Here is a 26,983-nt window from a genome sequence, read left to right as displayed (position 1 = left end):
TATTATGCAATACTAAACAGTTTAATTTTGCTTTGGACCAGTGCCTTCCGCTGTGTCAATTGAGGTCAGGAACACTTCTGCAAAAAGCCCGTTCGTTGTTCGGATTTCGAGGGGTTAAGAACCGAGGGTGCAATACCTCGAAAACGTTCTGTCCGTTCAGGCATCATTCATAAGACCACGAATGATCCCTTTGAAGGTTCTTGTTGGCCTCGGAACGATCCGTTCATAAATTGAGGTCGAAAACGCTGGGCAACTCCTAGTTGGTTCCCAGAAATTCCGTTCATTATTCGAATATCGAGGTTCATAAAACGCGGGGAAAATGCATGTAAAAAGTTTGGGTCCTCGTGCTGGTGTTCATAAAACGAGGGAATTCATAAATCGAAGGTTGACTGTATTCGGGTTTTCCGTACGGCGAAGTGGTTTTGTCCGCGTTCTCTATGTTACGAAGTTCCATGCGCGCAGAACCCTGCTTCGATTCTCGGAAATAGTGTGACTGCCGAACTTTCTGGAATTCAGGGTGTCCAGGGTGCATCATATCCAGGTCACTCCTTGCGTTTGAGACGGCTGCACAAAGGAGAGACAGGGAGAGGAGGACGTCGTGGGTTCGGTGACCGACACCACCGGCGTTCGACGAATGAGAGGGAGGAGTTTCCTCCTCTCCTACCCCTCGACGGTTGTCGCTTGTTTCCAGTTGCATCCTGTCGGGCGAAGCCGACACCGTGGCTAACGTGTTTAAGCGAAAATCTTTGTCGGTAGACGCCAAGATGCAAATTATCGATGCCATTGCCAACGGTGAAAAGAAGGCAGAGCGAGCAAATAACCGGCCTGGTGGCAACCCTAAACGTACGTGACGCCTCCGACATACTAGCCCAACTCGGTACGCTATTACTCGAGGAGATCCGTACGAGCGATACGCTAGCTGAGCTCCGATAGCATGCCTGCCAACTCTCTCAGGTTATCCGGGAGACTCCCGAATTTCGTACGGCCTCCCGATTGTACGGAAGCGCCCTCCAATCTCCCGGAAAATTGGGGCCTCGGTCTTTTGTTCTCTAGTTTTCCTTTAAGAGCTGCGCAAGCGCATTCCCGAAGAATTGGACAGTCCGTAACGCATGGTTCGCGGCATAACCGTCCATGGCCGGAGGTATTCGGCAGATAGCGTTCCATTGTGTCCGTGTTCCTCGAGAAGACGTGCTATCATCCTATCGTCAGTCCAGTCTAGTACGGTAGTTTCGTCTCCTCCGACGGTGCTTTCCAGACGGAAGAAATACCTACGTGTGTTCTTTATACATGCCAAATGCCATTTGACAGGTTTTCTGGTCGAGCACAACCAGCCGCAGAGCGTAAGCGACCACGTGTGACCGCTGTTCCAGAAGATGTCCCCAAAAAGTAACTGAAAGAAGCGCTGTGGTGTGGGCCGCCTTCATCTGCCCACACCGAAAGTGTGGCTGGATGAAGGCCACTGCCATCTTCGAGGAAATGGCTGTGGCCACGCGAAATGCTATGTCCCGAAACGATGCATCTTCGCAATTGCGGTTGACAGAAGCAACGATAGCGCATCGTAGCTCCACCTGATATTGGCTACTCATAACATCGAGGAATCGCAATACAGTGGCAATGCTATTTCAAATGCACATAACTAATGTGTCCCCCCTCTCTCTGGTGGCGCTGCGGGCAGTGTCTCGAACTTTGCGTTCATCGGGTTGGCAGGTATGCATTAGCATCATAAAAATTCATGAGGAGAGAGAGTCTAGAAGAAAAGCTGCGAGTGAGAGTAATGGGGGAGAGCAAAGGAGTTGTACGGAGGCGGGACTTCCTCTCCGGCGTCCAAGTCCTGGAGCCACCATGATCAATATTGTGGATTCGATCACAGCCTTTCCGCACGGGAAGGGCCAATCCAATCCAAGCCTTATCTTGCTTCCGCTGGGCTACGTGTGCCAATGCCACATGCGCAGCATGTGTGTTTTGTCTTCTCTCACATCACGCGTGCGCCTGGATTTTGTCTTATTCCGTAGGGAACGAGTGCCGTGCGGTTTTAACCTTGTGCCGCGACACACAAAAAAATGGCGGGCGGATCTCGTAGGAGCACATCGTTTGTAACACGCTAGGCCTCTACCGTATGGATCGTGGTGGCTCACATTGTTGAGATGCCCCCTTCCCTGGCTTGGTTTTGAGTTATTATGAGAGTTGTATGGATGTCGTATTGGAGATGCAAAAAAGGTCTGCTAAAGCTCCCTAATAATAATGATCGCTGTTGTCTCGCAACGCAAAGCCCCGAAATGTCGTCCTCCTTTCAATAAGATTCCGAGGTTGGTCTGCTTTCGAACCACTTCGGGAACACCTCAGAAATTGAGCAATCACACCCTCGGTCCTACTACCTTTCTTGATTGCTTGCGCATCATTCCAGGCGTAACGAGCATTGCAGCCATGCTGGGGACGACCACCACCACAATGGGGGACTTTGATCGGAAACCAGATTTGAAGTCCCTCCCCGTGGTGGCCCCACATTCCGCCTCGGTGACGTCCTCCGCTGCGGGTACCACCACTTCCTCGGCGCCTTCTAGAAAGGCAAGTGCGGACGGCAAAACTGGACAGGTAGTGAACTTTTCTTATACGCTTTTACTCGTAAGTACACTCTGACATTAAAGTGTCACACTAGGGCCATGCTGCAAGCGTTCGTCGCCAGCTAAGACGAGACATGAGCAGCCCACATGGGTTTACGTCAGTGCTGTGGGCTTCTTGAGAGGAGCTGACGCCGAGAGGAGATTAGGCCTCACCATTGATCGTGACTGAGAAAAGTTGGAAATGATCGGTGCATACAATTGCAACGCGCAACTGGACGTGCCTTTAAGGATCGATGCACACGATGCAACTTTAGTTGCGCGCAACCAGGTTGCGCCACCAAGTTGCACCATGTGAAAGCGAAGCTCTGGTTGCGCAACTCGAGTTGCAGGAGTTGCGCAGCTGATCGCTTCATGAGCTAGTGCGCTTCATGAGCCAGTGCTTATACCGCCCTTATACCACCCTTTGTCGGTATAAGCACTGGGTTTTGACACTGAAGTAAAGAAGTTGCACATAAATTTGTGCACATTGCTTAAACGAAACTTCTGTAGAGGCCATCGACCATCGTCCTCTACACTTCTGATAAACGGTGTGGTGCGCTGCTAAAGATTTACGTCGAAACATTTGTTTAGTCTGTTGATGTCATCCATTACTATATGTCTGTGGAGCTATCTGCATTCAATGTTGCCTTTTGTGGCTTCCAGAGTGGGGAGTCCAAGTTGAAGAACTATGGATCGTGGTCCAGTCTGATGGCCCAATCAGCTGCTAGCCCTGGTCCTGGTCTCAAAACCTCTAACGTCATGCACAGCTTCCAGCAGTTCAAGAAGCAAGCGAAGGAAAAAATGGACAAGGTACGATATGCTTTTAGAGACGGGTACTAAAGAGCGTCTGGTCCGAAACCAAGTGGGGGGGGGGGGGGACCACAGAGGAAGGAAACGGAGGTGCGGCCCCTCCGACCATTTTCCATCGGGACGAGCGTAGCCGCCTTCGCATTGCATTCTGGGATGCTCCTGTCTACCACGTGATCCCTAGACAGCACGGCGCCACCAAAGCAGACGACGCGAGCTGTAAATGTGTCACAGTTAGGGTTGCCACTAGGCCGGTATTATACCGGCACGGCCGGTTATTTGCTCTCTCTGCCGGCTGCCGGTAGGAAGGTGATGCCGGCAGCCTTTTGCCGGTATTTGTGGCTCAACATCTTTAATAGGGGCTTTTACGGGGTTTTCCTTTCAACATTCCCCTGCAGCTTGAATAAATCTGGAGATCCAACTCCGTAGTCACCAGTCGTTTTCTTAGTTATTCATTATTATTATCATCGTTGTCTTCAGCCAGTACACTCGTTCTTTCTCTCTCTCTCTCTCTGTATACTGTCCACCCCTCACTTACTTTCCCTTTCCCGCGAACATTTCCTCCTTTCCCTCTATTCCACCTCCTCTCCCTCAGCCGGTATTTTTCACTACGAAAGGTGGCAACCCTAGTCACAGTTGAGATGGCAGTATTAACTTGAACGCGTGCTTTCACTTTTATATTTATACGGTCGGATGTTTACTCTTCTATTAGAAGACCAATCACAGTGTGCAGAACGCAAACAGGGTACGCGGACCGGAAGCATCACGTGTGGCAACGGAGACTGCCAACGTATGTACGTTTCCTGCTTAAGTGGTAAAGAATGCTGTACCCAGAACACCGTTACAACAACAGATGATATGAAATGAATCTGTGGCACAGCACTAGCTCCTAAACGAACGATTCAAGATGACTCGAACACACAGGCGACAAAAAGAACCGATTGAGTGCTTACGAAATGAAACGTGTTCCCGTGACAAGAGCAGCTTTCTGTTGAACGGGATCTGCAGCCGGGACAGGAACGCGTTACCATATGTCGTTTCTGCAATCGTGCTCACATTTTAACAATGAAACGCGTTGCCATATGTCGTTTCTGCAATGGTGCTGACATTTTAACAATGAATGACTGTGAAAAAGCAAAAACGCACGGAGAGCAGAGCCCGAAACAAAGCCTCGCAAAACAGAAACTTTAGAGAGGATCACGCGGTGTAAAAGGACGTAATGGCGGTTTTGACTCGAGCGACCGCCAGAGGGTGGCTACGCTCGTCTCGAGGGAAGAGCCTCTCCTTGTCTTTGTTAGGGCGATGCGAGCCCGCGCACGATAACGCGGGAATGCGTCTCGTATTCCGCTATCCAATCGCCGCCTATGGAGGAGGGTGAACTCGACGTTGTTTTTCTGGTCATTTTAGCAGCGACAGCTGATTGAGGCGCAGGAGCAGCGCCGGCACCAGAGGGAACAAGAGAAGGAGAAGGAAAGGCAACGGCAGTCGTTTGATAAGGGACGCAAGGACGAGGAGGACATGGTCCACAAGATAGTGGCCCAGCAACAGCAACCACCGCCACCCCGACTGTCGACCACCGCAGCTCTAGATGTAGCCCCGCACGTAGACCACCACAACACGCCCAGCTTGACTGCTTCACCAACGCCCTCAGTCAGCGAGAGGGAACGGCAGCGGCTTAGAGAGCAGGAGCGGCGGCGGCGAGAAGCGGTAAGTCTCCCCTCGTGAACTGGGACACTGTTGTTCTGGCCAACTCCCGGCATGACCTTCTGTTTTTTTTTTTTTTTGTTTTTTTTTACTTTCCTCATTTGCGAGGGCCCTTAACCTTGTTGGGCGAGATAAGAACCCCAGTAGATCTGAATATTGGAAAGAAAAGGAGAAGCTTCTGTTTAAGTGGAATTTTCCTTTCACTCCCGGGCGTTCGGCCGTGTAAGCAGTAGCAGCCCCTCTTTGCGCGGGGACGTCTGTAACTATACATTCAAATGAGGTGATGCTCCCAAATTTTAGTATGTGGATGTTAAATCCGCACTGTGCAAGCGCGAAAGCAGTACTGGCCTGTAGCGATTACCAGCAACGGTCGGGACAGTCCGGAAGCAAAATACAGTAAAATCTCTAACTCAAACACCCACAATCCAGACCAGTTAGTTTGACTTAAGCAGTATTTTGACTTATCAAACAGCTGCCAAATTCTGATAAAAATTAGCCCCTAAACTGTTGCGTAGTCCACAAATGGATCAATATCACCTTTATTTGTAGTTAACTCACACAATACTCTGCAGATGTACTTCAAGGATTACAAACATAGCTCGCGCTTTTTTGCAAGTGTGAGAGTCTTCAACCTGCGTTGCCTCAGCGTCAACAACGACATGTCGCACAAAACTTAACAGCGCACGCACAGTGCACACAGTTCTTGACTTTCACTTCACCGCATCCTCATCTAGCGTCTTTGGCGCCGGACAGCCTGGCCTGCGCACAGTGTCTCGCGCTAGTTTTGGAATCACGCGAGCCTCGATCCCGTCGACTCTCGATCGAGAGTCGAATCAATCCAGTTGTGTTGGCTGGCTCGAAGGACTTGGCCGATCGTGGCGATCCATAGTCGAGAAAGGTGGTGTTTACCGATCCGAAGTGAAATTCGACTTAAACAGATGAAAGATGTCGCCTGCGACGAAACATTTGTTCGGCTTAGCCGTGATTTCGACTTAAACTATTTCGACTAAAGCAGGTATTATTTACATTACGGGAATACAGGCTGTGCACGGGACATCGTGGGCATTCGACTTAAGGGGAGATGCGGCAATTAAAATGTCGAATTTTGTCCAAAAAGTTCGTTTTTCAAAGTGTGCATTTTTGTGCTCCTCGCACCTTCACTTATCATGTCACGAAGTACTTCAGTCAAATTCAGACTAGAAATTGATTAAATACTTATTTTTGTAACCCGCACTCGCAAAAAAGTGAGCAGAAATTACGCTCGGAAGGCTCTTTCTGTTTTGCCAATTGCGCGATAACTTTCCTACCAATCGGCACCATCTTGGTATCATTTGAAAGAGGAGAAAACCAGCTCTCCGGTGCCGTAGTTTCGCACTTCTCCGACAGCAAATAAGGGAGCAGGGCGCGATCGATGAAAGCAAAACTCGGAAAGTGATTGGCTCCCGAGAGTCACGTGGCCAGCGCGTGGCCCTCCTATTGGCGGAGGCGGCGTGCCACGTTCAAAATGCGCGCTTTCCTCGATGTTCCGTGCCGCAACGGCTATTCTGGGGAGTTTGTAAAGCACGATGATATTGATTTTACGTATAAGGCTCTGAAAAAGCTGCGTGACTAGAAAGGCTACTGTCTTGGTGGGTTTTGAAGGGCTGCTGTAGCGATTTGTGACAAATAGAGCAAAAGAAACTTCGGAGCTGGTTTCCCCAGCTTTTCATTTGCATCTGATTGTCATTACGGGGAGCTTCACCATATCTGTACGGTTGAAGATAGAGGCTTCCTGTCTGTTGCATGGAGTTCCAGACACATTAAGGAGTGCAATAGAGCTATTAGTTATTATTTATCTCATACAGAAAATTTTGTAAAGCCCTTTTTGTCAAGCAGTACATCTGTAGAAAAACAGGACAAGGGGTATTTAAACTTTGGCTAGCAATAAATGAGATGGGGAGAAAAACTAACAGCTTTATTGCACAGGGCAGGCCCTTAGTAATGTTTTGACATAAAAATATCATGAAATTTCAACACAATCAATCAATCAATCAAGAGACTCGTTAGACAGTATGCTTATGCCTACAACTCAATAAGTAAAATAGATATTCAGAAACCGATTGTTGCATTGAGATGCTGGTGCTGAAATACATAAGCACACCAAATTTGGTTAAGTTTGAACTATAAATAAGGAAGTTAGCTTTAATTGCCACATCCCCCCTTAAGCCTAATTTTGTTCTTAACTGGCGTTTGACTTAATGAGATTTTACTGTACTATGCCCACTGCCGCTCACCCAATGGGTGAAATGTGGCATGACATTGCTGGATGTCACCGGTACGCGCACTGGCAGTTGAAAGTACACTTATGTTCGCTAACTTTGTCAGGCTGTGTTGCAGGTTATCTTTCTAAGGATCAGCAGAACACAACTGTGACCATGCTAGTTTTCGGGGCTTAGTTGTCACCCTTTCTTTATTTATTTATTTATCAATTTATGACCAACCGATGACGGGATATTCGATATTCATATTCGATTCATATTTGAAAATTTCAGCATTCACACACCGCTAATTATCTCATGTGGTACGTGCAGCTGCTAGCTTTTCAATATTTTTGTGAAACATAGAACCCATACACAGTGTTTCCCAGTGTGTCCCAGAATGACGTCTGAGCCTTAAAAGGGTCCTCGGTGGACCCCTGGAATTTGTGTTCCAGAATTTGGTGGGAACCACATTTTTGAACCAAACACCATCGCCTACATTCCTTGCTCTTTCGTTTCAGATGGCTGGGCAGATAGACATGAACCGGCAGAGTGACATCATGTCCACCTTCGAAGAAATGCTGTGATCATTGGCTGCATTACTTTTCCTGGGCCATCCTACGGTGGAAGCACGCAGCAGCAAAATGCTGCTGTGCCGGCTGTGTGTGGCTTTTTGGCTGACTTGTGATATGCTGGATATGCACCCACAACTTTTCACCTCGTACTGTGCACTCCCGGAGCTCAATGCAACGGTACGGCGCCGGAACAAGTGTGCCCGCCGCTGCCCCTCGTCGGCGGTTGAATTTGCGTAGTGTGCGCGCCACGGTGGTTCTTATTCTTGTACATACACTTTCTCTTCATCCATCAAGCCAGAGGGATTGGGAGACGATTTTTTTTTTTTTTTTTTTTTTTTGCTGTCCCAGCTACTTGGCGATCGTGCATATTGTGAGAAAAGTTTATATATAGAAGTGTACGTGTACATGAAGTATGGAAAATCACTCTGCCCTCCCCCCCCCCTTGTTAAAATTGAGGCATTTGAAAGGGTTTTCTTTTTTTTTTTTTTTTCTTTCACGAGCTTTCTCTATACATATTTATATATATTTGGGGCCGTGCTGCAGTTGTAGTTTAAAGCAAAGTTTGAGTCTATAAAGCTGACTGTCTTTAAGTTGTTCTGTCATCATAAAGAAGAAAAAAATGTTGGACTTTCTCATCCTCTAGGGCTCGAAGATGTTGGCGAAATGCCGCCACATTGGGCACCGACTTCGCCTGTAAAAAAGAAAGAAAGGAGAAAAAGGAATGGCCTAAGGACGCTCCTGGCAAACCTGGTGTGAATGAAAAATCATAAACACATCGGCGCTTTTTGCTTTTTGTGGCGAAGCTGCGTTGTGTCTCATCTTTGCTGTTGGTGATGTCTGCAAGTGTCTGCCCCTTCCTGATTGGGCCCGCTCCGTGGGCTTATTGGCAAACGCCCACGTTCGCAGTCGAGAAGGTGTCTTCTCCCGAAAGGAACCCTCTACTTACGTTGCTGCGCGGGGTTGATCTTGACACCTAAATTTAACTTGCACCAATTTCCACTCAAACCAGGTACACGAAATACAAAAAACCCCTACGCACCCCTCGGCATGAAAGGTGCCCTTGCCTCGGCACCAGCACGAAAGGAACGGGAGTCGTCCACTGTGTCGTTCGCGGGGGGGGAATAACCCGCAATTTACGCTTTTCCCGTGCTTCGGAGGAAGGCCGACAGTGCGCTCTCATTGGTCTCCACAAACGATTTCTCCAATCAGAGGCCTGTTTGCATTATTAGGCTTCTTGAGAAGTAGAGGGAAAGCTCACAGCTCACAAGTCTTGACAGTGGTATTTACGCGACGGAGTTCGTTTTGTGTCGGTGTCAATGTGACGGCGTCCTTCACTGTGCGATGAGGTTTTTTTCTTTTCTTTTTTTCGCTTCAGCGCCCCCTTTAATGGGTAGACAAAAATGGTTGTACACGTCCCGATCTCATTGCTGTAGTTCTTTTTATCATCGCGACATCCAAATCGTGCTCTTTTTTTTTTCATTCATTCAAGCCTTGGAAGCCTAGCGGATTGTGTCGGACCGCGGTGTGCGCGCCTCAACCGGTGTCGCGCAGAATTGTGGGACCCCTTCTTCGTTCATAGTTGGGATGCAACCTTGTTTGTGCTGAAGCACCACGCATGATTAAGTATTGTGCATTGTTACAATCAAGCTGAACATATTTTGAAGTGATTCACTCTCGTCATGGAACTTCTGGAGCTGGCATCCTGATAAAAGCGACAGGGACAATGTGTGAGTGTGTGTGTGTGCATGACCTGGCATTCTGCTGTGTGGGACCTCCTTTTTTTTTTTTTTTTTTTCATTGGATTTGTATATGCGTGCCAGCGCATTGTGTATACACTGGTGTGTTAGAGATATGTGAATAAGCAAAGCATTTCGCGCTGTGTAAATAACTACTGTATGTGTGTGTTACAATTGTGTAGTCTCCCTTTTGCCCTATTTATTTTTGTTGTAACAACTGCAGTATACATACATATAGTTACTTTTTTTTTTTTTCCTCGGTTCCTTGTCCCGTACGGGACCTTTGATGTACATATTGTAGACGTGGGGGAGACGAAGACTTTTGCCAAAACAATTTCTCAGACAATTGCAGAGCCCTGTCAGTGGACTACCAGGATGTGTCCAGTGCTCGGGGACTCCGGACGCGTCGTCCTGCAGCAATTGTGGAAAGTTTTTAAAATACACAAAAATGATGTGGTGAAACTGTTGTGGTGTCTCTTTTCCTACGTCTTTTGTCGAGACAGAGTTCCAGTATCGAAAGAACTGGTCTGGATGGTAAGCTTGTCTTTGCAAGACCGCATAAAGTTCCTTCGTGCTTCTATAGTACGTAAAATACTGCAGAACTGCCCACTGCAAAGCTAAGGTGTAAAATCTCGGTGGCTGCAGCTGTGTGAATGCACCCCCCCTGGCCAAGTGTATGGTAAGTGCCCACTTGATTGGCTGGGGGAGTCGTGTGCTCACTGCTGTTACAGTGCAACCAACACACACAAGGTTTGCTCTCCTCTCACGTAATTACAATCTGGCTTACACCGTGGCTGCCCAACACCACCTAGATAAAGCCTGTGCACTGCCCCCTCTCCCTCTTACAAGTAAGAGTCAAAATTCGTGCCCTACTGAGATTAGTCGTTCCGCAAATTCAAGGACCCGCAAATGATTGCAGCTCACCTGGAACCTGCAGACCTAAATATTTGGACAAAAAGTGCGAGACGCTTTCCAGAAAATCACTTTTGGGAAAGATTGAGACTGTTTTGCGCTTTATTTACCAAGTTTTCTCATTTAGTACGCGGTGACGTTCAATCACGACTCGCAGATGACGGTGGTTCGACTGCATGGCCACCACCGCTGAAAGCATGTTCGTCATTGGTTGCGGCCGTTGAAAACACGATCCTCATTGGCTGACTCTTAATTGTTACGTCACGTCGACGAACAAGCAGGCTTTTTCTACCTAGGTGGTGGTGGTCTGCCCATGCGACTCGTCCTCATGCATAACTATACGGCCGCCAAAAGCGTGCTCGTTCTGGGCTCCCGCCTTAATGATGAGTGCGCTAGAGTGCCTTGTGCACTCCCACCAACACCTGAAATGGCGCCAAAAGCGTGCCCGTGATTGGTGGACTTGAAGTGGTTTGGTTCCAGTTAAGGTTAGAAAAGGGCTCGCTACTCCACTTGACGCCGCGATATGCAGGCAGCGAGCCATCGGATTTTTCCATTTCTGTGACCTTTGCAAAAAGGGAGCGCTCGCCCCCATATGTCTCGCAGTTGACGTAACTGCTCGGGATCTTATATGTACCTTGATCTACGCATCAATTAAGCAGGCCATTAAAAGAATAATGTGGCGACATTTAAGATGAGTCGAAACCCTGTCTCATATGTCAAGCTGTCCATCAGGAGTCACCGTGCAAAATATTTTCGCTCTGCGGTGTACTATTGCCGCGCAATCAAATTTACGAAGATAGTCGGAGACGGCTGCGGCCGGCCGGCACGATCCTTGCGTGACGTGGAAAAGTCCCCGTGGATTGCTACGGTGACGACATTCCGCACCGAATCTAAGAGGTGTCCAGGGTTGGATTCCGGCCACCGGCTGCGTTCTCTGAGTGTTTTCCCCAAGACGCCCCCCCCCCCCCCCCCCCGATCGCCCAGGCATAGCCTCCGCTACAACGGTTGTGCAGCGTCACATTTACATTGCTTCGCCGCTAAAGAAACACAAGCTTAATACATTTCGTGCGACACACACACACTGTTAAAGTTCGGCACCATCTTATTGTAGTTGATCATAGCTTCTCCAGATTAATCGCGATCGCGGGACGACGTGAAGTTCCCACGAAGTTCCCATAGTTCAAAGCCCCCCAGGCCAGGTGTGATGTCCCCACAGGATCTCCTAGTACAGAAAGTTGAGCAAGAAACCGCTCGGGGCGCGAAAGTTTCGCTGCGTCCAGAGCCGTATATTAAAAGGGAGTCTGGCCATTAATGGGTCATGCCTATACCTGAAGCTCCACCCACTTTTTCAGCTTTCCGACCAATGAAGTCTTGAAATATGGGGCGCTATCAATCAGCCTATCCTCACTATTTGCCCCCCCTATCCAACATGGGCAGCGCCATTTTGGGTGGCAAGTGGATTGGATGGGATTGAAATGGATACCTCTCGCAATCTGCAAAAGTAGTGGATTGTTGGTGCAAATTTGATAAGCGCCACCTAGGGAGCGTAAGGCACGTTGGGAATTGTCGTCTGCTTCCGTCGTTGTACCGCTGCCGTCAGAACCACCTGCTGGGACACATTCTGTTGTCGGTATGATTTTTAAACAAATCTACATGAATAGTTGGAATATAAGAGGCAATAATGTTTATATCCATGAAATCCAGCTGTTAAAAATAAGATCGCACAGCACAGCGCCGTTTTTGTTATGATTTCCTTGTGATCGCCGTGTTCACTAGGCCTAACACCGGCGACAAAACGTATTATTTTCAGTTAGATATTGATGGATGAGCATAAGTTGAAACTGATTTCCGAGAAATTTATATTAGGATGTACATTTGCAGCATAAAATCAGGTTAGTCTGTGAAACTTTTTTGTCACGAAATCCCCGCTTCACTGTGTTTGTTTTCGTCGCCATTTTGGGTGGCAGTATGGTGTCATGGCGACCCCCTTGGTAAAAAGCAAACCAATCAGAGGAGCGAAACTGTGATTGACAGGTCGAGCCTCTTTTTGTGACTCCTCCCAATGGCCAGACTCCCTTTTAATATACGGCTCTGGCTGCGTCTTATTTTGAGCCAGTGGTTGAATATTCGCACCAGGATGGTAGCCAGAAAAATAAGCGCCATAGCCAGAAATATAGTCAGCTAGCCAGAAAAATCTAGGGCGAGGAGGAGGAGGATTCCCTTATTGTTTCCCTCTCCAAAATGCACTAGCAAAAGTGCGACCTCAAGGGTTTGAAACCCCCTCCCCTGGCTACGCCCTCGATTCGCACTGCGCCGGAATATGGAGTGTGGCGTACTGCGTACATAGCAGATGACGCCATGACGGCGTAGCCCTGTCGTCTGCTGCGTGCTGCGCACCCCATGGTTCAGGTCCCCCAAGGTCGCCATTTTCCCATGTATTTGTTCCTATCCCGATGCGTGCAATGCCGGAGGCCGCCCTTAGATACCCCATTGTTACCAGACGTTGGCTTGCGTTTGATTGTAGCGCGCTAAAGATCCAGTTGAAGCACAATCCAAGCCAGGCCAAGTCACCGAAGGAGAAATGGACGACTGCGCCTGCGGCGCCTGGTGTACGACAGGTACGCTATGTGATGCACGCAGCCGTGCACTAGATCCTTCCGATCGTTCAACACGTTCAAAAACGGGACCAAAAATGAAACACGACACAGAAAGTTGTTATACACGTTGTATTTGGACATATAAAGACTAGATTCATTCGCAGAAACAACAAAAACATTTTGCCGCTAAACTTAGCGCGCTGAAGTGATCCAGAACGGCAACAGTGGGGTATCTAGTGGCGGCCTTCTTCGTTGCACGCTTTTCCGAGGTGAGTTGGGGGACCTGCCATGGTTAGAAGGTTAGAACGAAACGACATGACGTTGAGCGCTCACGTGACAGCAGAAGGCTATGGGCTGCGGACAACTAACACCTCCTAGATAGCCGAAGGCCTGCGCCCTGCGTCACACAGGGAGGCCTGCTATTACAACTGTTGATGCATCTGTGACGTCAATGAAAGAGCGAACAAGAGAAAAGCTCGAAGCAGCTCGCGAAGGCCTTCGTGCGTGACATACGGCGCAGGCCAACCGGAGCGCATATGGAGCACGCTCCTTTTTACTACGCGGGGCGCGTATCCTTTCGCGGAGTGTGACGCTGCTCTCCCGCACTCCCTAGGGAGCCTCCATTGGTTGCTGCGGCTTCTCCGCTTTTCAGGGAGGAGCCTTTCCTCCTCGTCCTCGTGCGGAGCGCGCATTTTGACTCCCAACTTGGTACGCGCTGCCCATTGCCCGCTGTGCATTTTGCGCGTTCGAGCGGCCATTCGGCACATGTACACGCAAGTGATTGCATTTCGTCACTTTCGACACTTCGTGCATTTCGACACTTGTATCATTAGCGTCATTATGTTTTGGGAACAAATATCGCAACTCATCCCTCCGAAATTTTAAATCCAGCGCGCCACAAGCTTGTCAGAACTGCCTCTATTACTGCTGAAATCAGTCGTTCCACGAGTCATTTGTTTCTCTCGTTGCATGCGTGCTTGCGTCTGGAAGATTATTGCACTCTTTACAAACCTCGGGTAATACCAGTGTTTCGCCTCATTTTTTCTGTGTGTACCACGTTCGAGTCACAGTTCTTTTGCATCGGACTTTGCACATGAAAGTACTCCTTCTTTCTTTTCTCTATTTCTTTGAGAACCTTTGCGACACTCCATTGGAAGCCAGCTCAGGTCGGTGTTATGTCGACAGGCGTTGTACTGAAGTTGCATGAAGAGGCCCTGAAGGTGCATGGCAACGAATTCTTTTTAACCGGACCAGTTTCTTTGAAACTGATTTGTGTCTGCCAGTTCCTGCACACCCCGTGGACTGCGAACTATAACATCGACAACAGCGACTACCTCGCAGATCTGCTGAGCAATCAAGTGAAAAAAAACTCCGACGAAAGGGGTGAAGACAGCGACCTGGACTAGGCATTTATCGAAGAGGTAACTGGTGCAGAGTGCAATATCCTGTCACATATCGGCGGGTTTGTTGTGAAAAGCGCCCTGAAGTCGATGAGGTTATGCCAATCATGCAACATCGGATTATGTGCAGAATCTCCGTAAAGCCACAACAAGCTCACTGAGCTTCGTGAGCGCGTACGTGGTGCAATGAATCTTTAGTACATTCTTCGTAGAGGCATTCAGAGCGATTTCTGCTTCGAAACGCATTTATACGATGCACTCACCTTTCAAGACTGTGTCAACTTTCATTCATAATAACGTGGACAAGAATCTTCCCACGATGAAAGTCACTGAAAAGGTTAGCCAGCTGTAGGAGTCGAACCCACATCTTCTGGATTGCCGGTCCAGGGCTCTACCAATTGAGCTAAGCTAACACGCCTTCTCAGCGACTTCCAGGGTGCGTCATCTGAAGGGACAAACCAGCCACTCTCTCTCACTCACCCTCCTTTCACTTCTACATTTTTGCTCACTCATACACACATTCATACGACGGGATCGACGCAAGCGGCAACTGATGAACATGAGAGAACTGATGCGAGGGATAAACACAAATGTATTTGTCCCTTCTATGTTGTTCCAGCCTCAGAACATCAGTTCTCTCAAGAATCTTCCGGCTTGTCGCCAACATAATGAAGAACTATATCATGTAATGATCGGCAAATTTGTACAACTACGATTGAGGACTTGCGATAGCAATGTTGGTAAAACGTCGTTTTCAAACAAAACGGCAGCAGGCGTTGAACTTGAATGAGATGTTGTAATAAAATCTGCTTGCAATTAACATAGTTCTGTTGTCTGTATACATTCCCATGTTTACTATTGTAATTATTGGTCGAGACACGACTGCGTGTGCAGGTGCAGTGACGAATTTATACAAACGCTCTCCTCCTCGAATCAGATGATTAAACCGACTCATTCATAGCAATGTCTGGCACACAGTGTGCTATGCGGTGAAGTTGATTTGAGTGTGTGTGCACGAGTGTCACAAAAAAGGTGCACGCCTCCAATAAGTTTTCAACGAGTCAAGACAGAGAATGATGCCACTCGGGATTACTCCTGACTACAGGAGTGTGCTATGCGATGAAGTTCCATTTCAAGATTGCTGTTTCAAATGCCACAACATTTTATTATGCGCTGGTCCTCGATCTTTCCTCGACCAACAATATGCACGCACACGTATGGTCGCTAATATAGTGTTGTCCTCATTTAATTTTGACTAACGAACCTCGTACCCAGCAAACCATTAATATCCCTAGGACATCCCTACAAGGTCGCGAACGTCCTGAATATCTCGACATCCATAGGATATCTATGGGATATCGCACAATTTTATTGCGTTTTTGGCTTACTCCAGTAAACAGATGGTCCTGGTATGTTGAAAGGATATCGCCCACTGGATGTTTGAATGTCCCATGACAGGCAGCCTGCAGATCCAATGGGATCTGCATCCAGAGGGATATCTATGGGAGATCCAGGAAATATTTGTTTGTCCTTATAGAGACGGTATCCTGAATTAAAAACACAGTAGTTGATAGGAAGGGATGTCAGAAATGTTGGGTATACTGTGGGTTGATGCAGAAACACAGGAATTGCGAAGATACATCCTCGTCACCGTTACAAATGGTTTACGCCACGCTACCCCTAACGAACGTGTGTGTAACGATTTGTATTTCAGTATATGTTCCATCCAGTTCGCAAATAGAGGTTACTGCGGGTTTCCCCAAGTGGTCCAAGTGTGGCGGGCAGGGTTCGGCACATATGCTGGCAGGTCCCACGGTGTTGCTGTACCGTGATGAATCCTGTTAGGCTAAGGTAATGTTTCTGTTCCCAAATGGGAAACAATAGTATCAAATGGGTTAAAACACACAATAAATATTATTTGCTGGTACACAGTTGCAGTGGTCTCTACGCACTCTACAAACACTAAAGATCTGATGCACAAAATTTCTGAAAGCAAAATATGTACGATATTCGTAACCTCCCGTATATATCCAAATATCCGTGACAGACGTCGCAGGGACTTTCAGTGGATCTACAAACATGGCAGAAATGCTAGTCGCTGGGATATCGCATGGATGTAAAACGGATCTGTGGCAAACTCCAATGGATATCCAAACATCCCGGGTGAGATATCTTACGGACATTTGCTGGATGTATCTGGTTCGCTGGGTAATTATGACACAAGTTCACCACTATGGCAACATGTGTTCCTTTTGGAGAAAGGATACCATTTTCGGAAAAAGTATCGAGCCAACAGTGTGTGTGAAAATGGCCCACGGGAACATGGCAGATAATAATAATAATAATAATAATAATGTTTTTATTCACAAAAGCGTGAAAAGGAGATGAAAGGAGGAGATTTGGGTGTAATTTTTTGTTGCTCCGCTTAAAACAGCGCTTCCACATAGCACGTTAAATAGTAATATAACGTAACACATAACAACACTTAGTAATTCACACGAGAAATATCTCTTATGAGAACTAATGGCAAGATAACTATGTTCCAAAAAGCATAAAGGTAAAGTAGACAACGTCTGTGATATGCTACAAACAATAAAGTATTTTACTGATCCAAGTCTTTTGAATATAATTCTTGTTCGACTTCGTAAAACGCCTCATCTATTTTATGCAGCACCCGAGAACGCAGCCTCCTGGGCAGCTCTTTCAACCTGGAACCAATGGCTATCCCATGGTTCATGCAGACGTCGTCTGTTTCCCTGTGCAATCCGTTCAGCTCGGCGACGCACGCCTCCAGTGTCCTTTGAATTGTACCGTCCATTGAAAGATCGCCAGCCGTTCTTCCTCTCCTGTAACGGTTCAATTAGTGTGTCTCTGTGAGTTGCTTACCTCGCCACTGTAAATTGTAAGTTCAACTATGAACCACGGCTTACTAGATTATAACGACCATGTCATAGGCACCCGTTCCCAGCGCCGCATTTGGAAGCTAGCGTTGACGCTACTCATCGGCCCGGTTATTACTTCCTCGATTTCTGCAATAATTTGTACTTCAGCTTACCTTAGTATTTTTGTACATGAGGTGGATGTCCCACGGGAGATGCATCTTTCTAAAGTTGATTATCATCATCGTTCTACACGTTTTCGTAAGAGCTGTTGCTGTCGTCTGCTACGGTAGTTGTGCGTCTGCTTCTGGGCGTTCAAAATTCAAATTTGTATCGTCCAATCATGATACAGATCTCGTGGGCTGGTGAGTAGCGCCCCCTAGTGGATTGTACGGACGGGCTCCTCATAGGGGTTGTGGATTATGATATGGTCTTTATAATCAAGTAGGTCGTGCTATGGACATACATTTCTGCTTGTGTGCTACAGCTGCTCGTTCGTCCTTTGTCCTGGGCAGACACCGCGGCTTCGCCATGCCTCTCTTGGGTCCAGTGCTCGTTGCACGATAACCGCGTCTCACTGGAAGCGAGAGTTGTAATGCCTGATTTTGGTCAGAACTTTTCACATTTCTTCTCTTTCCAGGTTTAGACTTACAGTTCATCCTCTCCAGCTCCATTTGAATTTGGGTGGCACAGTCTGCAATAAAAGAAATTATGACCAGGGTTACCGGTTTCGGGAATTTCCTTCTTTTTGTGAGTAGGAAATTGCGTAATTAATTTACGCTGCAACCAGTACCAAACCCTCTCGTCCAATATGGCAGCAAACGCGTTCTGGTTCAAAACAGCCTGTTCAACAGTAATGGAAATCACATCGATATGCATGAATAACGGTTTGCAACACAAGGTGGTATAGTTTGGATTCTTCCTGAAAATGCCAAGTTTACAAAATGACATTCAGTGGAGGTTTTTTCCAGGCAAGGATAAGAGAATCTGTTTCGCTTTTGTTACTGCCCCCGTTACTGGTCCATATTTGTTTCTGTTTCCGATTCGGTTACCACCGTTGTCGTTTTCTTTTCCGTTTCAGTTCCCCTTCCGTTTGTTGATTCCCGTCTCCATTTGGTTTGCTTTGAGAACGTCATAAAACTTAGTACTTCTACGAATAGTTTTTCTTAAATCTATTTTTTGGGATATGGACACGCAATATTTACTAAAAAATGTAGTACATGGTTCCTTTCAACAGCTAACACATGACCATGGTTTTCAGGAACGTTGCTCATGCTTGCGACTTGCAAGCCGTCATGAGCGAAAATAAATATGCTCTCTCTGTTTACTGCATACTATTTACTTATGTGTTCCAGTTTGATAGTTGATTTTAGCTTTACTTCTTCAGTTAATTTTAGTTCGCTTCATTAAGCTTTATTTCGTAACTTTATCTAAATGATACGATAAAAGAACGTCATAATTCGAGTCCTGCAATACCCAAATTATTACCGGGAATTATCTTCGTTTCCATTTATGCTTGCAGGTATTCCGAATGTGTGATATCCGTTTCTCTGTTTTTTTCTTTCTACACTTACCGAAAACCAGACACTCTATTATGGCTTTGTGTAACATGATGTAAAAGGCCGAAGAGTGACGTAAATGTTCACGCACAATCTCCTCTGGCAGTGCGTTCGTGTCCATTATGACTAGCGTTCTCGTGTCTCTAATTTTTTAGACCTCTCGGAAAGTGGCAAAAGTGAGCGCCATACCAAATTACAGTAGTACATGACTGAATTGGCGTATAACAGGAAAACTTCTCTGTCACATATCTTCACCCTATCTCGTAATACCTCAGAAATATATAAACACAGAAACCCGGAAACCCTAGTTATGACTAGGGTTCCGGCCGGATTTGCGGCTTATTTGTTGGCACATCAGGACAGCACTTTTCGCCATTCACTATGTTCCGATAATTTGCATGATTTCATTGGTTATTTTTTTACAACTGAGTCAATATCTAAAATTCTGAGAAAACGTGGTGGCTGTGGAACACCATGCTGATAGAAAGAATTAGAAGCTGCCTTGGCACTTCCTCTTCCCTCAAAGCTCTCTTCACCTTTCTGGATACCATGGGACTTCGATCCTTATTGTGAAGGTGCTCATTTTTTTATTCCCCGCATCACCATCAGCAATGGGGTAGAGTGTCGCCCTCTGGCGATGAAACTCCCCAACCATCGTCTCGAAATAAAGTTGTTGTTGTTGTTACACTTATTGTTACATGGCAGAACTTGCAGATTGATGTCCTAAATTACTGCCTGCATTGCAACAATTGTTACTGTAGCTACCTTCTCAAGAAGACAATTTGTACGTAGTCTGTGTTCCCTTCCCCACTTTGAGGAGGAAGGAGAGCATGATTCACATAAAAAGGAAGGGGGACAACCAGGATTTCTTCCAAGTAAACCGGGGAAATTTCACAAATGACCTCAAAATATGAAGAAATAGTCATTAAATGAGAAAAAAAGTGCATGTGCTTTCCAACGACTGTTGCTGGTGATCATAAAAAAAAAAAAAAAAAAAATAAAAGAAAAATCAGCTTTACTCACGTCTGCTCCGACACGTCCCCAGCTATGCAGGGTGAGGAGGGGTAGGAAGGGGACGGCAGTTGCGTAAATTCCTGGCTATTGGACTCCGCTGTCCTAGAAGTGACCATCACAGAGCTGTTTTACTGACACACTGAAACATTTAAATCGTTCATTCGTTTCACATCAATGAGGGTGATGCTCGACGTGTCTGGCTTACAGTAACCTGGCCAAGCAAGTGCTCGCCACGGAGCTCTGCGCTACAGGTGGTGTCGGAGCTGTGGTCCTGGAAACGTGCTAACGTCAGCGCAACTTGTAAGGATGTAGAACAAAACAAAATGAGTAACATACCTCTGTGGTACCGTAAGGGAGGACGCATTTGTAATATTCCTATTGAGAAAGAGACTCGGATGAATGTTGGCATGTTCTGTCCAAATTGGTACTTACACTGTGAAAACAGGACTGTGCCACATAACATCTGAGCACCCAAGGATTTATGTAGATTTCTGATCCCATAGGGCACCACTGTAGGGTGGCACCCTACGCTCTTGTAGGGTGCCACCCTACAGTCTTCTCTACAGTACACACAACTTCTCTGTATAGCACGCTGTGCACCAATCACTGTCTCGAATAAGAAAGCTATCGCTTCCGATTCGAAGGGAGATTGGAGGGGGGTGTTTGCCATTCCGTGTCAATAATCATCCAAACTGATACTAAAGGCGTACGCCCCTCTCCCTTCGAACTGGATGTGTTAACACAATCATTGCAGTGTGCTGTGCCGAGAAGTTGTGTTGTTAGAGTGTGTCCACTGGCTTTTTGGTCTTTTAGTGGGGACGGTGTTACAGGGTGCTGGGAAAATCCCTTCTAGAACCCATGGCTGTTGAGGATGATGTTGTTCTCGGCCCTGATTTTTTGAAAATTGGAGTTGTACACCTTTTTGTTGCAATTTGGGTATGCACTGTTAAAACAGCACTTCACCACATAACATGCTGAGAGCCATTCATGCTTTCTGCGACAATTAACACAACTGCACGAGTGCAACAAAAGGGTGCACTCCTTCCCCGAGAACGGTGTCACTGGGGATAATGGTTGGTTATAGGAGCGTTCTGGGCGGTAAAGCTCTGTTAGCTGACACAAAAAGGTGTATTCCCCGCTCTCTCCTGAAATCTCAAGCAATAACTGTGATCATTCGGACCTAGAGTGCGCGGTGAAGTCCTGTTTTAGAGTGCAGGGACTCTGCTAGCAACATATACTACTTCAGAAATTGAAAAAAAAAAAAAAAAAACATGCTGTGCAGTTTCGTAGCCTGAAAAATATTTCGGGGTGGGGGTGGGGGGCGAATATGAGGACTTCACATGGGCAAGAGGATTCCCCCCCCCCCCTTGTTTCCCTCTCCCAAAGGCGCGATTTCGGGGGTTGACCCCCCTGCACTCACGCTATGTATGTAGTATACTTACGACCCCAACGGCAGTGGTCCCAGCATACTTGATACAATTTCATAATGCGGCCATTTCACAGTCGGCAACTGGTATGCCGCCATGCCACTTCGCATCCCACTGGTGATTTTGTTTCGAATCTTGACACAGTGGTCCCTGGCGTTTCGCCACTTTTTTTCGCACGTGTCCGCTGAAATGACAATGCTCTGAGGCTCTGAGTGTGCCAGTCAAACGTTACCAGTTCTCTAAAGTTGTTACCGTTGCTTACGCTTCATGCCAAATTCCTCGGCGATCAATGCCCACCTGGCTTCCTTTAGCTGCGTGTCTTTGTAGTCTGGGTGGCTTTTATCGTACAGAAATCTATGATCTCTGACTCTTTGAAGAAAAACTTCCATTTGTAGTTCGGCCATGGCGTTAAACACACATGCACAACTTTTTCCACGCGCGGGTGGGGGGCGCTAGATAGTAGATACTGTCGCGTGGGTTGATACGGTAGCGGAAGTAAATAATGCGGCCGGAACCGGAAGACGACCCTCGGTGGTTGCGACCAGCGGTTGTTGCGATAGGCCACTGCGACTGCGCCGACTCCGCCGGAAAACGGGCCTCTCGTGTCCTCTGATTGACCTCACTGCCGTTGCGGGCGCTCGCCCTGCTGTGGGAATATTTCGCTCTTATCAGAGGTATCGACCGCAGGTATTTGATTAGAAGCTGTCGAACTTGTTCTTCGGGCTCAGAGACAGAGTCTCACTTTTTCCCGAAAGGGAGTAAGTATGTATACGTCAAAGCGCAATAATAAATTAGTTCCAGTCGTCATCAGCTGTTGTGTGATGACAGCAGGGATATAGGTATTACTGCACAAGTATCAGTTGTCTCCTGTGGCCTGGAAAAAAATATTCTGGATATTTGCGTGTGTGTGTGTTGGGGGAAGGGGTCTCCTGAGAGGGGAACAAGAGAAGGAAAGGGAGGAGATGTTGCCAAATATTTGTGGGGCGGAAGTGTCTGGATATAAATCACTAGCTGCGTTCCACTCACGTAGATAACTGACGTTTCCGAATCGAGGTTGTCAACACATGTGTTTTATCCACGACCTACTAGATTATAACGACCATTTCATAGGCACCCCTTCCCAGCGAAACATTTGGAAGCTAGCGGTGGCGCTACTCGTCGGTCCGGTTATTGCTTCAGCTTACCTTAGTATTTCTGTACAAGCGGTGGATATCTCACGGAAGATGTTTCATTCTAAGGTTTGATTATCGTCATCATTCTACGCGTTTTCATAGGCGCTGGTTGCTGTCGTCTGCTACAGTAGTCGTACGTCCGCTTCTGCGCGTTCAAAATTCAAATTTCCATTGTCCAATCATGATGTAGGTCTCGCGGGCCGATGAGTAGCGCCCCTGGCGGATCGTGCAGACGGGCTCCTCCTGGGGGTTGCCGATTATGACATGATCGTTTAGGTCGTGGTTTTATCACGCGATCAGCCGGTGCACAGTCGTTCAAAGTTCCAAGCATGCAATTTAGGCAAGTTGGAACATAACCCAAGCAGCACAATGTACTGAAAGTCGAGTGCAATAGGGGTGGACGGGTAGGTGGAAGGCCTTGAACAGACTAGTGAAACTGAAGAACATTGATAAGACGCATACCGTCCACCCCTATTGCACTCGACTTTCGGTACATTGTGCTGCTTGGGAAACAGCGCAGAGGCGGGACTGTCTCGTGACTTGTGTGCACTTGTCTCTTTCGTGTCCCGACTCTGCCCTGTTTTTACGGGGTCACTATATGTCGCGAGTCGGAGGTGTCATGAGCCTGCTGCTGAGACAATTACGGTCGTCTAGATGTGTGGATGGAGTCGACCTGTATGAACAGCTATTGCTATTGCCTTGGTGATAGCAACTTCCAAGGTACGAGGGGTGTTCAAGTCAAACCGGGACTTTACATTTAAGTGCTCTTAAAGGGACTATGAAATTTCCCGAACCCCCATACGTTTTTTCGATGGAAACTGTTCTTCCCGCAGAGAAACTAATATGCCACAAATTTTTCCGGACGAAATCGCTCCACTCTGCGAGGAGCGCGCGCTGGAAATGTCTCTTCCGCGTTCCTCCTCTCCCGCGCATATTTCCCTGCCGATGGTGTAACTGTACGGACCGCACTTCGGTTCCCCGTTACGTCACCGGTGTTGCACAATGGCAAGCAATGCCGCGAGTTCGCGCTGTGGCTGCCGCCACTGCCGAAATCTGCCGATCGCGCGAAAGCTGCTGTCATGGAGATTTCCACTCCCGATGAACGCATACGCGGGATCCTACGGCGCATGCTCCTGGCGGGATTCCTCGGCTCGGCAACACGTCACGATGACGTGTTGCTGAGCCGGCCGTGGTCGCGTCAAGTTACCCGTTGTGTCTCCGCTCGGCAGCTCGTCACGGCGCGGCGCCAGCTGTCCTCCCTTCGCCGCTCCGTTTAAATTCGCTCCCGAGAAATTCGCTCGCGCAACGAAAGTAAAATTTCGGTTCTAGGCTCAGAAAAATGTATTCTTTCGAACGAAACGAAGAAAAAAATCGTTTCATAGTCCCTTTAAGTGTTCTTAATTTAAGGCTAAGTGTATTGTGGCCATACTGAGCCTGAAGTCTTCTGTGAATTTCAAATGACTTTACGCCTTCATTCACGAGAAACTTCATGACAAATCGCTGTTCGATGTGCGCGCTCACCTCGTTGTCGGCCATCTTGTCCAGCACGTGTCTTCTGTTTTGCACAAACTTTGGACCACGTGGTGAACACGGAGGCCTGTGGCGTGTGAAAATGACGAAAAAGAAGTAGCGCGAGCCATTTGTACACCCAGGAGACAGAAAGTCCCGGTTTGACTTGAACACCCCTCGTACATTAATATAATGTTAACATTGGTGCTAGTATTAATTGTCATTTGAGAACAATACTATAATAAGCATAAAAGGGGCACAAAACAGGTCGACGAACATTCTCCAATTATTATGCTCAGTGAAATAACGTAGCTCACGATATCCAAATACGCAATTAGCATAATCCGCGTGAGTTTTTCCTTATCCTTGGAACCGGGTCACGTCACCATGTTCCAACGTATAGCAACACTGTATTCTAGGCGCTGGAGGTGGGGGAGATTTCGCCATTTCGCTCTCCCAGCACATGTCTGACCCCACTGACAACCTGCAGCGCAGCTCGCATGGGTGCTGGTTGCGGGAACATCGCGAACTCGCGGAACAATACAGTACGGAAGACAAAGTGCGCACGTGAAATAGAATAGTGAGGGTTTTTAGTGCTGTTTGAACTGGCTATCTTTGGATATGACAAGTGGGAATATGTTTGGAATTGACCTGACTTCACGATATTACAACAAATTTAATGTATAGGCGTCCCGCATTCTAAATGGCTGATGATGCGCGACGTCAAAATGACGAATCGCTATTGTCGCCAGGAAATCGCGCAGGGCAGGCCTCGAGGGTGAAAGAGTCCAGTGAACATTCAGTCGGTCTGGAGCCATTATTTACTTTTCTGCGACAACAATTTGTTCAAAACGTTCACCTGGTTCACCTTCGGCAACATATCACAACGCATTTAAAGTAGCACAGAAACCATTTTTAACACCCAGTTTTCTTTCTATAGAAAGATCAGGAAAAGATCTTCCCGGAACAGCACCGCAAGCGGTACAGCCCCGACGACCTTGTTATCGGCCGCGCGTTCCTATAAAACTGTTAAGTAGGCCAGTAAGATGCACCATGCGAAGTAATTTACACCACAGAGTCATAATTATCGCAGAAATTGAATTTAAAGTACTCCGCAAAAAGCGACCGTGCGCAACGGTGGTGAAGAGCAGTACCAGCCTGTGATCTGCCTTGAACCTCGCGCTGACGCTATACAGAAAAACGCGATTCAAGCAATGGGCGCCCCTTTCCCTTCTCTCTCTCTCTTTTTTTTTTACTTTGCATTAAACATACCCCCCCCCCCCCCCAATGGGCGCCGCCATTAGCGCTGCCGCCCCATGGTGCTCACAGGAACTGTGCACATGTGGACCACGACCTACTCTATAAGAACCTACCCTATAGAGTAGTTCGTGGTGTGGACTGCCGCATGCAGAGTTCCTTGATTTTCCCGTGCGTGTTTTCGTTCATTTTCGTACCCGTTCGTGTCCGTTCATTTTCTCCCGCTCGAGAACCGGTTTAGAAAAGATATCGCATCGGCCAGCACTCCTCGCGTGAACGACTGTGCATATATTGCACGCGGAAGCAAGCAATCTTCGTTTTCCTTGATCTTTCGAACGTTGATACGATGAGATGTTTGCCGGATGACTAGTTATGTGGAATGTTACATTATCGTCAGTCAGACTCATTAAGAGGACATACCACCCCCTGTTTTCTATGTGAACTTTGCATAGGTTTTGTGGCTGAACTACGAGACAGATCGGCTTGCGGACACTTTCATTGGAAAGGTGACGTCAAGATCTCTTAACTCTGGGAACTGAAATATCGCTCTAGCGTTGTAATTTTTTTTTACGGACCCCTGAAGGTGGGAACACCTCTGTTTTCTATGTGAACTTTGCATAGGTTTTGTGGCTGAACTACGAGACAGATCGGAATGCCGAAACTTTCATCGGAAAGGTGACGTCAAGATATCTTGACTCTGGGAACTGAAATATCGTTCTAGCGTCGTAATTTTTTTTAAAAAAAGAAAAAGAAACGAATTTTGTCGCTACAGCTTCAAAAAATCCAAGTAAATAAATGAAAGCAAATAAAAACAATCCGCTTCTGAGGTTAACCGGGGACATGTTTCAGGATTCAAATGACGCGTTTTTTGTGTGTTTTTAGCATTCTGTTTTTCCGAAAAAGAATTAAAAGTGAGTACAGGCATGCATCCAAGGCGTTTACCACTGATTCCGGAAGGTGGCGCCGTCCGCTCGCAGCGCCCGAACGTAGTCCGCTCGTACACATCCGCCATCCGCGTATTGCGCAGCAGCTGATCGGCGTCCGTGGTTTCGGCGGTTCGTCCTGAAGTGACCAATTCGTGGCTAAGTTACGCGTTTTTTTCACTTTCTTGTCCTGTTCATTTGCTCTCTGTCCTTGTGTGTTTTCTGCGTGTTCATAGTATTTACCCATTATGGCTCGAAGTCACGTCTACGGACAACGGAAACGTAAGAAGAAGGACTTTGCGAATTTACGTGGTAGAGGCAGGCATGTGACGGAGCCTGCGGATTTGAGAGATTTTGGTAATGCAGGATGCTCCAGCCGTGCTGTTCCCAGTGATCGTTGCACTTCGACGACTCCACATCGCGCAGATACCCTTGTAGGCTCAACCTTTGGTGGTAGTGTTGTTCCTCAAACTGTAAGTGGTGCCGGTCGGAATGCTTGTTTCGCTTCGAGCACAAGCGAAATTCGTCCTTCAAATTCGTCATTTGCTGATTCAGCTGAGGTAGATAATGTAGTCCCCTGCAGTTCAGGTTGTGACGAGCTTGCCGGTTCCAGAGCAAGTCCCGTTCCAATCACTGCCGCTGTTACACCCAGTCGATCTCCATCTTTCGATACTC

At 47.3% G+C, this 26,983-nt stretch overlaps 2 protein-coding genes and 1 long non-coding RNA gene across 12 annotated transcripts in view; 2 read left to right on the top strand and 1 right to left on the bottom strand.

Moving 5' to 3' along the window:
* LOC135368144 (bromodomain-containing protein 3-like) overlaps nucleotides 1–10,121 on the top strand; it is a 63,375-nt gene extending 53,254 nt beyond the window's left edge. For all 7 annotated transcript variants that reach the window (XM_064601261.1, XM_064601255.1, XM_064601257.1 and 4 more), the window contains 4 exons: nucleotides 2,405–2,592; nucleotides 3,264–3,410; nucleotides 4,815–5,114; nucleotides 7,870–10,121. In XM_064601261.1, the coding sequence (XP_064457331.1) occupies nucleotides 2,405–2,592; nucleotides 3,264–3,410; nucleotides 4,815–5,114; nucleotides 7,870–7,935 (701 nt within the window). In that variant the 3' untranslated portion in view covers nucleotides 7,936–10,121. The remainder of the gene's footprint in view (nucleotides 1–2,404; nucleotides 2,593–3,263; nucleotides 3,411–4,814; nucleotides 5,115–7,869) is intronic.
* Nucleotides 10,122–13,407: 3,286 nt separating this feature from the next.
* LOC135368143 (uncharacterized) lies at nucleotides 13,408–18,169 on the top strand. 2 transcript variants are annotated; one of them, XR_010414691.1, is made up of 3 exons: nucleotides 13,408–13,437; nucleotides 17,240–17,470; nucleotides 18,088–18,169. It is a non-coding gene; the product is annotated as an uncharacterized LOC135368143 (long non-coding RNA). The 2 variants fall into 2 exon arrangements; XR_010414690.1 differs by having other exon boundaries at nucleotides 17,240–18,169.
* LOC135368141 (uncharacterized) lies at nucleotides 16,911–22,273 on the bottom strand. 3 transcript variants are annotated; one of them, XM_064601252.1, is made up of 8 exons: nucleotides 21,710–22,273; nucleotides 21,463–21,631; nucleotides 20,357–20,395; nucleotides 20,226–20,291; nucleotides 20,030–20,122; nucleotides 18,100–18,141; nucleotides 17,914–18,024; nucleotides 16,911–17,414 (listed from the first exon to the last, which is right to left on the bottom strand). In XM_064601252.1, exons 1-8 carry the CDS (start codon nucleotides 21,849–21,851, stop codon nucleotides 17,171–17,173), a joined length of 906 nt encoding a protein of 301 aa, XP_064457322.1. In that variant the 5' UTR covers nucleotides 21,852–22,273; the 3' UTR covers nucleotides 16,911–17,170. The 3 variants fall into 3 exon arrangements, with proteins under 3 accessions (XP_064457322.1, XP_064457324.1, XP_064457323.1); XM_064601254.1 differs by having other exon boundaries at nucleotides 21,745–21,834; XM_064601253.1 differs by having other exon boundaries at nucleotides 21,700–21,790.
* Between the last annotated feature and the right edge of the window lie 4,710 nt (nucleotides 22,274–26,983).

The sequence above is a fragment of the Ornithodoros turicata genome, chromosome 9 (genome assembly GCF_037126465.1).
Source record: "Ornithodoros turicata isolate Travis chromosome 9, ASM3712646v1, whole genome shotgun sequence".
NCBI lineage: Eukaryota > Metazoa > Arthropoda > Arachnida > Ixodida > Argasidae > Ornithodoros > Ornithodoros turicata.
This window is presented reverse-complemented; position numbering and strand designations above follow the sequence as displayed.